A 14,189-nucleotide genomic window follows, 5' to 3' on the forward strand; every position below is an offset into this window, starting at 1 on the left:
GAGGCTCGAAGTTTTCAGACGGACTCAGAGTCCGCTGTGGTCGGGTGCTTCGAATGGTGCTGCATCGGCGAGTTGGCGGCGCTTGGAGGTTCATGGCAGGGAGAGTTTCTCCCTTTTGCCGCCTGCGTGAGATGATGGGGCTATCGGGACTTTGAGACTTTTTTTTATCGTGCCCATGGTCTGCTCATTATCAAATTACGGTATTGCTTTGCACTGTTTTAACTATATGTTATAATTATGTGGTTTTGTAAGTTTTAGTCTTGGTTTGTCCTGTGTTTTCTTGTAATATCATTCTGGAGGAACATTGTATCATTTTTTAACGCATGCATTTCTAAATGACAATAAACAAGGACTGAGTGTCATAATCTAATCTGTGTGGGGAAAGGAATTGTCAGTTTTTCAGGTTGGAACCCTGAATTGGGACAAACACAGGATTGCTTCCTGAAATGTTGCTCCAGCAGATTGTTTTTTGCTTCAGAACCCAGTGCCTTGTGTCTCCAGTCCTTTCCCATTGTGTTCATTCTTGATATCATTATCACAGTATGTTTCTACTGTTCATCTGTGGAAAATAACTGGCACAATGCCCGACTATAATACCAATACATCACTCCACACTTTTGATGTTTTTATTGATAACAACTTTCTTTAAAACAGACAAAACATAAACCATTATCATCAATGACTAACTAAGACTTTGTCATTACTAAACATCTGATAAAACTAACATGTAGCAAAACTCCAGTAATCTGCTATCCCTTCGTTCAGAAATCCCAGTGAGGCAGCATCCCACTCTCCCTTTAACACCCTGCTTCCCGTGCTCTCTTTGATACACTGGGGCTTTGATGGCAACTCTCCCATGAGTCACTGGGCCCATTTCCACTCACAGCCTTTAAACTCACAGGGCCCTCATTTGCTGTTGTCCCTTAGAATGCACAATTGTGTAACCTATTATAGTGTTGATAGAATAACATCCAGTAGACCATAAAATCTACGACAGGCATCACCAAGGTTCCAAGAGTGTCAGATTAATGGAGTTTTACTGTACAAAGAAATCCTTCAGTTTGACAATTTTGGCCAGTGCTGTTTAAAGGTTCTTGGTTACATTTTAAGCAGATCACATTTATTGCCAGAATCACAACCATCATATAGACTGCTTGACTAGAGAGGAAAAGGTCGATTATTTTGTCACATTTTGGTCTACACTGAACACTGGAATTTCTTGAGTTACAATCGGGTGGTTATGCTGGGACTCTCCAGAAAACCATTCAAGTGGATTGAATATATAGTGAGAAGGTACCTCTTTATCTGTGTGCATTCATGCTGTCTGCTGTTTTAGCCCTGTGATGATCACTTATACACTAGTGGAAATGGTATGTGTCCACTATCTTAAGGTATTAGGTACCACTGTAAGGCTAGTTCCCAGCTGTGTACTGGGAGTGGAAATTCCTTAGTCTTGTCACCGTCATCGAAGGTAGCTCCTGGAAACAGCAGAACCTAACATAATATGCATCACAGGTGAAAAGAATTAAATCACATTTGTTTCCTCTTTTCTGCTGATAGATCAGCTTCCGTACTATAAGCTAACAAATGTAAACCACCCCAGGTAAATGAACTGAATTGAGTATCTTTGCTTCAATCTCTAGTATATGTAGGCATTTACTGAAAGGAGCACCAAGGGCAGTTGAGATGCTTTATGGAAAGAAACCTAGGGCATAAAGTTGTTCTTCTGAGGCTGAAGTAAGGGATGCTCTTGTAAGTATCATTGTAACATGCATCTGTGCCAGTACCTGCACCTCTTGTTACAAAGGTGGCTGCAATCCTTCTTTTTCAAAGAGAGGTATATGGGTCTGAGCTTGTGCTCATCCTACTCAAGACACTTCCTATTTGAAAGAAAGAAAGCTGAAGTTCTGTATCTGTCTTTGTTGGGTCTCTCACACTTGCTTGGTTAGGTTTTTGGCATGAGCTATTGTCAGTGATCACATTGGATTGATTTGGCTCCAATGGTCACACTCTGTTCTAATTCAGAAAGTTGTGGACTTAAAATCCACTCTGGGAACTTGAGCACCTTAAATCAGATTGATAACCCAGTATGATACTGAGTTCTGTACCCTCAGGGGTGAAAAGAATCATTAAAACCTAAGACCCAGTTGACCCAACAAGAGAAAATAAAAAATATCAAAAAGACATTAGAGCTCCCCCTGGTGTCCTGGCCTCAATGCTATCACTGAAACCTTTGTCGACTTGGGATTTATCTTTGCACCAAGTTGGTTGTTACGTTTCCCAATCTATGACAACCAATGTTCTTCATAAAGTACCTCAGTGACTGTAAAGGCTTTGAGACTTTGTGAGGTTGTCAAAGTTACTATATAAAAGAACCTTCATTCTACAAACACCAAGACAGCTATTCACTCTTTGAGAGGAACAAAAGAATGACTAATGCTGAATGCTATGTAACATTACCTTAGCTGACAGAGCTAACATCACAAGGTGCAGGAGCGTGAATTGGTCAAAGAGAAAATAAGTGGTTTGCCACTGAGCTGTAAGTTGTAACACTCCATATGCAAAATGAAATGAAAATGTATACAAAAATAGCTATCATTAATTACTTTATAATAAACAACAAGTATTTGCTGATGCACACTATCAATAGAAATAAGAGTACAGACTGGAAAAGTTGTTTAATTGTTCACTTTTAAGGGAAAATTGCAATTAAACGGTACATGGCCAAATCAGGTTCCCTGTATCTTTGATTGATATCTGACAGAAAACCAGCCTCCTAAACTAAGGAGTCTTCATTTTCATGGCACTGCGTTTAGATGTGAAATTATCTGTGGAATTCTCTACCCAATGAAGCAGTGGAGGCTACCTCAGTAAATATAGTTAAGATAAGGCTGGATAGATTTTTGCATGGTAGGGGAATGAAGGGTTATGGGGAAAAGGCAGGTAGGTGGAGATGAGTCCATGGTCAGATCAGCCATGATCTTATTGAATGGTGGAGCAGGCTCAACGGGCCAGATGGCCAACTCCTGCTCCTATTTCTTATGTTGGTAATCAGAGTCCTATAAACAGATTCACATTTAAAATTACAAGGATCCGCTCCTAGAGATTCACTGGGCTATCCTTTTTACACAAAGTTTGTCATTTTGTTCCAAATTCAAATTCATCCTCCAGCTGTATTACTGCCATTCTGCTTCTATTGTTGGCTAAAAATTTATTTTTTAAAGTCTACTTATACCATGTTATACCACAACTCGATAGAAGCCTTTAGAAAGTAATATTACTATCAAGAGAATTTTAAGAAAGAAAGATTAAGGAGGATGAACTGAATCATTTAAGTTAGTCCTTATGGATCAATGGTGATGTTTTTCACTACGTCTATTAGACTGTTTATTGACTGGCTTTTGTAATTGGGCATCCCAGCTTTTATGTGAAGGTTATCTCAGTAATGCTGCATTTCACACTTCTTTAGGAGGGCTTTGAAAAATGGAAATTACCCGCAAGTCTTTGGTGGTTGAGAATGTAAGTAGTTTCACAGTCCTAGCATAACTTTGCTGAATATCTGCATTTACTATTTTGAGGTATTTGCCTGTGCAAATGTTGCCATCAACTATAATCTTCCTATGATAAAGTTTCTATAATAAAGTACAGATCTGATTTTAATCTTCCTTATCTGTTCCCCAGCTTTTTTTATCTGATTGTTTCCTAAATCAGCCACAAACTCCCCTTTTGGCCAGCTATGTTTGTTCATTGTTTTCATATTTAATTTTCATCATCATAAAGGGCCCATTGTCCTCTATAGTCAAAATCCAGTTTTCTGTTGAATTCTTTTCCACCTTTTTTAACTGACTTCTTTTTTAGAAAAACTAATTACTGAAATGTTAAATTATTTGTGCCTTTACATGATCAAATTATGCTTGTTGTCTTCTAATCTTGTTTTAGCTGGTTAATGTTATTTTAGTACTAAGGATAGATTAGTCAAAAGCTATCTTTAGTAAACAATCCAATTCTAGGCTTCTGTGACTGACCCCAGCCTTAGCTTTGCTGAAGCTGAAAAGAAGTGAGTATTAAAGATGGTTTCTGAAATTTAATTCTTTATCCTCCCATCTGATCCAAATTTAATTGTTTGTTGGTCAGTTATAAATGTGTTACTCCTTGTGAACATATAGGTTTCATCTGGGTGCACCGGTTTCCTCCTACGTTCCAAAGATGTACCAGTTATTAGGTTAATTAGCCATTGTAATTTGTTCTGTGATTATGTTAGGGTTAAATAGATTGCCAAGTGGTGTGGCTCGTTGGGCTGGAAAGGCCTGTTCTGCATTGTATTTCAATCGTGGCTTTAATCCAGGGCAAAATTGGCTGCATATCCTAAGTATTAATAGCCTGCAAACTAGAAAGTTATTGTAAAACAGATTTCTAGCTCCTTCTGGGAGTTTTGTGTTTAATTCTGACTACCACACTTTAGAACTCAGGCCAAGGCTTTAATACGGGTGTAGAACAGATTTATTAAAATGGATAGCAGAAATGAGAGACTTCAGTAATGTGGAGTGCCTAGAGAAAGTGTTTAGGAAGATTCGATAGAGGTATTCCAAGTCACTGTCTTGATGGAGTAAGTAAGAAGTGGCAGACAGGTCAACAACTAGAGGTCCAAATTTAAGAACCTGCTGTGACCTGAGGAAATACTCTTTCATGTAGTTAATGTTCAATCTGAAAGGCCGATGATAAAGGACTCATTTGTAGTCATCAATGAAAAGTAGATAAATGCTTAAACAAAAAATTATGACTGCGGGTTTGAGAATACACGGGAATCTCTATCAAAGTTCCAGAAATGGAGCAATTCACCCTTTGTTGCAGTTTCACATGACATTTCCATGATCCTGTGGGATTGTCATTTACATCGTTTTCCCTCCACTCCAATATGTTTCTTCTGGAATGTATTATTATTCATTAAGACTTCTGCTTCTGTCATCATTGTTACACATTAAGATAACTAACTGTGTCACATTATCATATGTTTACAAAGATCGTTGTCTTGTCAAAGATTACTGTTCTTTCAGAGCACCAAGAAGAAAATCTGGGAAATGCAGGATAGTTAAAAACATTTTGCTAAAAATACCTTTTTGTCCCTATCCCAGTATTCTTGCAGCAGCATCATTTACATCCTCATCTACCTGAGCATACAGCAACTGGATCACAAATGCATTCAGACTTCTACTTTCCTATAAATGTCTCAGGATCTATATTTTTCTGAAAACTTCACCTGCTCCAGAACACCTCAATCAGCCACTCTCATAATTATTTTGAAAAAAAAAGTCTTAAAAAAAATACTCTTACTAATAATTACTTTTGAATGTAAGTGTCTGGGGAAAAGCAAAAATTGCATTTACATTTTGTGACTGCAGTTTATGTATACCCTCCCCTGATACTGACTCTTTGACAGAGGACGCAGCTGTCAATCTATCGCTGTATTGGATCGTATACAACATGTGGGATGTCTCAGAGTAGAGAACATCTTCCTAAAGCCTGGCATATGTCTCTTCTCTTTTGTTTGATGTTCCAGCACATGTGTTGCATCAAAGTGAGGATCCAAATGCTTCAATGTCTTCTCAGCTGTGGATACCTTGTCTTTTTCATGTTGTTCAATCTGAATCTCCAGATGTTTTTGTATGGCCAGCCCAAGGACCTCAGGGTCTACAGAGGCCCCATAAATTTCCCATGTCATCCCTTTGTCATCCCATTTTACTTCTCGGACTGGAGACTCCTGAATCTCCTGATTCTCTTCTAAGTTAACTTCTGGGAACATGTGAACCAAGCAGCAGTCAGTGGGAGACATTGGGTTGGTGCCAACTGACCTGCAGTCAACTGCAAAAGAAGTCTGTACCTCTGCATCTTTATGCTTCAGTTGATAATAAATGCCTAGGGTCAGATCTCTGATAGAAGTCATAGTGCACATATCTCGTGTTCTCACATTCACATTATTATTTGGACTATTTTGTTGAGAAGGATGAGCAGGGTTTTCCAGTTCTACTTTTATTGCATCTGAGATATTCTGTGGATTTTCATCAGTCATGGTGGGGACCACATTATTTCCTACAGTACCATGGCATCTCAGAAGATGCTTTGTGTCCAAACCAGATTCACTCACTGAAGACACCAATCGTGGGAATGCAAGGATACCTGAAATTGGCAGCGGGTGGCAATATGCATTGATATTTCCTCTTCCAGAATCACTGACAGAACTGATTAGCCTTGGCATAAGATGAATGGCTGGAATTGGCAGAGAATGGCTGAAAGCAGGTGAAGTGTCTTGTATGTTCAGGCCAGGTATCATGTGGCTTTGAACTCCAGTACAATTCTGACTGTTCATTAAAGCATCTTCCTTATGTTGCACATTAGCCTGGTCCTTGGTGATTGTCCCATTTCCTTTCATACAGTTATCTTGATACTGCCTGTCAGATTCTTGGACAACCATGACACTTGGATAATTGTGAGAACTCTCTGTAAGCATGAAATGGCACTGATGCATGGAATTGCACACATTATTGTTGATGCTATTAACTTGATGCTCAGGAGTGGCTGGCCTTTCTCCCATAGTTTCATGATGTTCGTTGTCAGTATCGCTCTCTGAAATACTTATCACTATCTTTTGATCAGAATCCATTGTTGTTATTTCACTTTGAGGGACTGCACTGTGGTTACTGTCAGGCACAGTAACTTGATGTTCCGTGGCAGTCTGGCTGTGCACTACATTGTCTTGACAGCAGTTCTCTTTGTAACCACAGATGATGTCTGAGCAACTCCTGCACATCAACTTTGTCTGCAACTTCCCCAAATTTGGGTCTTTGTACAACATTGTGTCTGTATCCCTTCTTATGTCTGAGCTGCTGTTAGTACGGTCATTGGTGTGGAGTTTTGCACTATCCTGAAAGATTGGGGATTCAGTCACATGGTTGGGATTGGGGATGGAATTCATTTGGAAGCAGCCACACAAGGGGATAATAGTGAAATTATTCTGTGGCATGAAACAGGAAGAATGACAAGAATATCTCATGCCCGTTTCAACTGTGTTCCTTGAAGAGACAACACTGCTGATGGTCTTCCTCAGATATGGATTAGTCATTTTCCTTTCTTCCATGCTTTCCTTTCTTGGGAACAGGGTGTCAGAGGAGCTTTTTGACAGTGGGAAACATTCTGGTTCCAACGTATTACGATACACTACATCCTGGTTTACCTGGAAAGCATGATCAGATGACCGTCGATTGTATGTGGCCATGTCGAATGGGCACTCTATCATGATGAGAAACAATAAAGAGAAAAATAGTAAATTATGTTATCCTTTTGTTATAAGTTCAGATGAACAATCAGCAACCTGAAAATTAAGTCTATTTCTTGCTCTATAGATGCTGCCACAGCTTGCTGGTTGTTTCCAGCATTTTATATCTTAGATTTATGTAGGATCTTTTACTGGGCAGCAAACAGAGACAATTAATTGTCTTCTAACCCGAGGGTACTGGGGCTTACGTGGTTTGCCACGCTCAGCTCAAATTCATTTAAAGACTAGGTAGGGACTTGACTCAACTCTTCATGATCCAGATGGCTCAGTTATACACAGTTACACAGAGATTACACAGTTTAGAATTGTGTAATAGTTATGATGTGAGAAACTGTCATGTCTATTCATGTCTTCATCACAGAATTACTCTGCTGTTTCCCCATCACAGTGCTCTACCATCTCTTGAATGATTTAGTTTTTTTCTCTTATACCAACTGTTTGGGTGTCCATTCCACATTTAGCTCCTATGTTTTAAATTTGCCATTGATTATTTGATTGTGTGCCTTCTTGGTATTAAGGTCCAAAGTGAAGTTATGATCTGGATTTATCACAGGCCCCCCTCCCCTCTTTGTTTCTTGTAATGTGTGAATTCTCCTTTCAGTTTCTTCCTTTCAAGGCTTTCCTTGTACCTTGAATTAAAATTTGTTACTAATCTATCTGAATAACTAAATGAAAATCACAGATTCCGTACCAGCAATTGCTGAATGATAGTTTGCAAATTGCATTCGGTGTTCCTGAGCTATAGACAGAGACTAACTCAGAGCTCAGGTCCTGACTGCTGCTGACTAGTACTCGGGGATATTGTTCATTTGAAGGAGGAGAAGACATAGATCAATAGATTTATATTGGGCCCTTGATGATCCTGTTAGGGCATCCCACAGAGTTTTAGAAGTAATAAAATAATTTGAATTATTTGTGCACTAATGTTGAAGAGAAAATTAGTAACCTTTTATGCATAACGGTTCAGCCCAATTAAAATGGAGAAAAGGAATATGTTGATGGGTTAGAAAAGTCATGTTGATGATGACTGTGTGTTAATATGGTGCAGACTCGTGTGGTTTTGAGGCACAGGTTGATGGCTCTGTGGCGGTACATCAGCAAATCATGGTAACCAGCTTCCCCTCCATGAACTTATTCTTACTGCCTCAGTAAAACAACCAGCATTATCAAAGCCAAACCCACCCCAAAGTTTCTCTCTTCCATTGGGCAGAAGATGCAAAGCCTGAAAGTATGTAGCACCAGTCCCAAGGACTGCTTCTACCCCGCTGTTATAAGGCTATCAAATGTTTCCCTAGTACCATAAATTGGACTCTTAACGTCACAATCTATTTTGTTATGATCTTGTACTTTACTATCTACCTGCACTGCTGTTTCTTTAACAAGAGAAAATCTGCAGATGCTGGAAGTCCAAGCAACACACACAAAATGCTGGAGGAACACAGCAGCCCAGGCAGCATCTATGGAAAAGAGTACAGTCGATGTTTCAGGCTGAGACCCTCCACCAGGACCTGAAACGTCGACTGTTTACTCTTTTCCATAGATGCTGCCTGATCTGCTGAGTTCCTCCAGCAGTCTGTGTATGCTGCGGTTTCTCTGTTGCTATTACACTTTATTCTGCATTGTTATTGTTTTACCTTGTTCTACCTCACTGTGTAATGATCTGATCTGAAACAACAGTATGCAAGACAATCTTTTCACTCTATCTCAATACATGTGTCAATATGTTGGTAATGGTATGTTTGTGTTCATGTGGCAAAGTAGGATTATATTGTAAGTATTCTAAATGTACCTTTATGGTATATTATTGTGTATCCCTATGATACTGCAGAGCATGAAGAAATATAAATTTAATTATGTTGGAGGGGCAACTGAAATGGATACTTATTGTATGAACGCATTAATAATATGCATAATTATTATTAGTGAGCAAATGACCCTGCACGTCCTTCTCCCCCACTTTTCATGCTCCTTCTCTGATTTATATGTCAGTCTGCTTTTCTATATGAATAGTGTGTCTGTCTAGTACCAGAATGACATGTATATCAGTATGATATACAGGTATGTGCAAATGTCCAGTATGTCAGTGTGGGACTTATTGATGGATGCATCAGGTTGGAGGGTCAGTATGATGCGCGAATGATGTGGTGTGTTTCTAATACATGGTTCGGTGTGTGTATAACTCAGCCATCTGTGGTTCCAAGGCCGAGGGTTGAGCATGGAGCTAGCAATGCCATCCTGTGAAAACCCAGAGCTACAGAAATGCCAACAGAAGCATCCCTGGGAGAAGAAGGGTCTTTGAAGGTGGGCTACACCTGGGAACTTGAAAGAGTGGCCCTGGGCAGAGGACTCTGGCGAGCTGATGTTGGCAGCCTATGCCCCAGATGAGCTTAACCAACCAACAAATCAGTGTGTGTATATTTAGTGGATGAGGTAATATGTACGTCACCATGGTGTGTGTTTGTGTGCGTGTGTGTGTGAGAGAGAGAAGGAGAGAGATAGACAGATATCTAAGAGGGCACTCATGTCCAGAGTATTTAAAGAGGGCCGTAGAAGACAAATGCTCCATGAGTTTGGAGGTCTTTGGTGGTTAATGAGGTGATTTATTTTCATAATTAGTTAATTTAGTTTTGTGTGTGTGATTATGTTAACCTTGTAGTTTGAACTTGCAGTGATATGATGTGATAAACATTAGTCTTTAGTTTTCCATGTAATTGAGTAGTCAGCTAGAAGATTTTCATTGAAGTCATGTGACACAAAGGTACAGATACCTGGGAAAGTAAATCTGTGGGGTAGCAAAGTACAGTGTGTTTGACTGTACTGTGCTAAGTGCAGAGAATTCATCAAGGACTGGGCAAAGGTGAAGAGTTAAATAAATTGGTTAAATAAATAAACTACTTTAAGACATGCAGCATAAGGGAAGCTTTGCAGCAACATACAGTGAGATATATATAGAATCATAGTCATACAGAACAGAAAGAGGCCATTTGGACCACAATGTCCATACTGACCATCAGTTACCCATCTACACCAATTCCATTCACCAGCACTGGGTCTATAGCCTTCTAAGTCTTGGCAATTCAAGTGCTCATCTGGATATTTCTTAAATGTTGTGAGAGTACTTGCGTCCTCACCCTTTCAGACAGTGTGTTCCAGATTCCAGACATCCTTTGGGCGAAAAACAATTCCTCAGAGCTGCTCTAAACTTCTTTTACTTCCCATCAATCAATATCTTTTAGTACCACTGTTATAGGGAAAGGTTTCCTACTACAGTATACTCTGCTCTATGACAATTTCAGGTAATGGAAATTTGCCATAATACAATTCACAAATCACTACCAAATAAAATTTGAGATATGGAAAAGCATGATACAGATGGTTTTCTAGGAACGCAAACCCTCCAGAACTCCAGGGAGTACTGTATCTACCTTGTCTATGTTCCTCAAAATTTTGCTTATTTCATCAGGACTCTCTAAACAAACCCAGACTATCCAGTGCCTCCTCATTAGTGACATGGCAACATCTTGCTGAATCTCCACTTTATCCTCTCCAATGCTACCACACAGTGTGGTGACTAGAACTGTGCATAGTACACCAGCTATGGCCTAGCCAAAGTTTTATAAGTCTGTACCATTCCCTCCCTGCTCTTATATTCTCTGCCCTAAGTAATGGAGGACAAGTATTCCACATTACTTCTTCACCGCTTTATCTGCCCGTGTTGCTACCTTTAATGATCTTTGTACACCAAGTTTCATTTCCTCCTCAATAGTCCCTAGAGCCCTCCCATTCACTGTGTATTCCCACTTTTAATATGCATACCAAAGGACATTGCGTCACAAGTAACAGGACTAACTTCCATCTTCCATTGCTCTACCCAATTGACAGCTGATCAGCATTTTCCTGAAGCCTAAGGCTACTGCGCGGGATTGATGACAACCACCCCACTGTGTGTGCTGCGTGACGAACTTCAGTTCAGAGTTGGTGAGCTAGACCTGGAGATTAGGGAGAAGGAGAGTTACCTGGAAACTTTGTTCTAGGAGCTAGTCATATCCCTTTAGTGAGGTACAGGAAAATTGCTCGGTTGAGAGGTACACAAATTGTGAATGTGAAAAAGGCAAAATCTGTTATGGGAGGCTCAAACCTTGTCCAACAGGATGGAGATTCTTCCAGAGAGACTGCAGATGCTGGTCTGTTTGAGGAAATCAGTACATCAAGCAGAATCTGCAGGAAGAATGGAATTGTCCACATTTTGGGTTGAGACCTTGCATCAAGATGAAAGTGGAGAAGGGAGGTAGCCAATATAAGGAGGAGAGGGGAGGACTGAGACAGGGGACATAGGACATTCCTTCACCAGCAATTCCACCCCCTCCTCCCCATCCATCAACCACCTCTGGCTCCTGTTCCACCACTTTCCTTTTCCTCTATATACTGATAATCTCCACTCTCCACTCTTAGTCCTGATTTGACCTGAAACGTGGACAACTGCTTTCCTCCCACAGATGCTGCTTGACTGGCTGAGTTTCTCCAGCAGATTGTTTGTTGCTGGAGATTATTCCAGCCTGTGAAGGTGAGCAAATCGACAAAAGTACCATGGTCCATGGACCCTTCACGCTTCTGTCTATCAGTGTGGTGTATTATTGCTGTGCCGTGATGCTTGAGCTGGTCTGATGTAGTGTATGTCCATGATGTTGTCAGTGTTATATGTTAGTATAATGTGAGTCTTGGTAAGATCTAAGTCACTCTCCAGTCCAATGGCGTTTCATTGGGGTATACGTGTCTTGTACAACAGTGTGTGTGTGTGTGTGTGTGTGTGCTTGAGATGGCTGTAAGGTTTGAGGACCAGTGTGATATTTGTCCAATGTATCAACCAAGTATGTCAGGTTGCTATGTGGGTCAGTGGAATATTTTCAGTGTAAGATGTATCTACAGAAATCCGTGTAAAAACTAATGCACCGTGGTTGATCAGGGTATGGAATGGCACGGACGGGAATGTCCATCGAATGAATGTGGCTCAAGTTCGGTCTGAGGCAGTAAGATGGAGACAGGACAAAATGCAATCCATGTCATGGTGGCAAAGTGATTGCGTGGAACAATCGAGAAGGACACGCAGCCGTGTCAGGGATGGAGTATCCCCGGGGAGGTGACGGACTGTAAGAGGACATCCCTTGGGAGGGGTTGGGATCTGTGTACTACACTGTGAGGCGGGGGGGGGGGGTGGTGGTGGAGAGGAGAGCATTCTCACCAGCAACAGATCGGAGACTCTTATGTCCCGTTCCGTTCTAAAGTGCAGCCTCCGTTCTCGACCTAAGCCACCTCCAGCCCATTTTCTGCGAGACTTTTTTTTATTCCAGCAACTCTCACCCGTTTGGAGAACCCTCGGAGTCCCATTAAACAAGACCAACAAATTCCTTTCCGGGGGGATTAAACAGGAAAGCATGGTGAGGATCTATATATATATGAAAGCAACAGGCCTTTTATCTGCTGGGAACATACGTACACAGAATAACGCTCCCGACAACAAACTGCAGCCCAAGTCTAACCCCCCATTCACTGGCGATTACCGATCAGGCAGAGAACCCGGTGCAGAACTAACGATCGCCGACTATTCGACGGTTCCGACTCCACTGACAGTCTCTCGGCAACAGCACAATAAATCTATAACTGAATATCTAATACCCTCAAAAGCTCAGCACCTCATCAGCCACCTGGTGCTTTGCTGAAGAAATCCCTTCGGCCCGTTACACCGAGGACAGCACTCACCGTTCAATGAATCCAGGCACTCTTGCAAATATTATCATTAAGTATTGCCGTGTGTGTGTGTGTGTGTGCAGATGGCCGGGCTGAGTCACACGGTTCCCTCATCGTCCTCCATCGCTCGCTCACACGATGCAGACGCAATGAAGAAAAGAGAGTATCAGTCTGTTTTATCCGATTAAGGGAAATAGTGCCGCGCTCCCTCAGCCCGTCCAGCGCCGTGCGTCGCCTCTCTGTTCCACACTCACAAATTACAACCAAGGACTGGTTCGCGTTGCTCACTCGCCATCCTTACCTCCAGACATCTCCCCTACGTGTTTATGTGTCTCCCGTCCGTCTCTCACTGCCTGTCACCTCCAATCAGTGTCGGTCAGACCTTTGGCTATTCTTCCAGGTTAATCTCTCCGCCTGATCGTTGTCGCCGTTTAACTGTGGTTTACTTTATTCTCCAGCCACCACCACCCTGTACTGACTGAGTTTCCGCTAATATTTCAAATTAGAGAAGCACACAGAGCAATCACTGGCATTTGAGAGGCAGATTTATTTAATGGTTAGACAAAATGGCCACCGCAGAGCCAGTGCAACGAAAGTTTTGTTCATCCGTTCTTCCCATCCCCAAATCCTTGATCTAAGTGGCTAGCTGGGCATTTTCAGAGTCACCCTTGTTGGTGGGACAAGAACCACATATAGGACGTTTGACCTCTTGGAATACCGCAGACAAGACCCCAGAATGTAGCAGAGACGGCGAAGTGGAAGTGCTTGTAAAGGTGGTGGTGGTGTGGATTTTATTATGGAATTAGATGGAATTCACAAAAGGCGTGGAGAGTAGGGCAGTGGATCCGTATTTTGAGAAGATTTGGTATGTCACTAAAGACGAGGAAATTTCTACTGATGTATATGTCTATGCATATAGTTCAATGCAACAAGTATCGCAGGAAAGGCAGATGAGCTCAACACATGGATTTATGATATTGCAGCCATTAATGAGACTCGGCTGCAGGACTGGCAGCTCAGTGTTTCGGGGTTCCGTTGTTTTAGTCGCGTCAGAGCGGCGGGGATTAAAGGGGGTCTAGTGGCGATGCTAGTCAGGGAAAATGTCACGGCAGAC

At 41.3% G+C, this 14,189-nt stretch overlaps 1 protein-coding gene across 1 annotated transcript; it reads right to left on the reverse strand.

Annotated features, from left to right (window-relative positions):
* Positions 1-700: 700 nt before the first annotated feature.
* On the reverse strand, positions 701-13,194 carry LOC134358477 (GRIN2-like protein). Its single transcript, XM_063070727.1, has 2 exons — positions 13,088-13,194; positions 701-7,284 (listed from the first exon to the last, which is right to left on the reverse strand). The coding sequence occupies exon 2, from the start codon at positions 7,268-7,270 to the stop codon at positions 5,450-5,452; it is 1,821 nt and encodes a 606-aa protein (XP_062926797.1). The 5' UTR covers positions 7,271-7,284; positions 13,088-13,194; the 3' UTR covers positions 701-5,449.
* Positions 13,195-14,189: the final 995 nt, after the last annotated feature.

The sequence above is a fragment of the Mobula hypostoma genome, chromosome 18 (genome assembly GCF_963921235.1).
Source record: "Mobula hypostoma chromosome 18, sMobHyp1.1, whole genome shotgun sequence".
NCBI classification, from domain to species: domain Eukaryota; kingdom Metazoa; phylum Chordata; class Chondrichthyes; order Myliobatiformes; family Myliobatidae; genus Mobula; species Mobula hypostoma.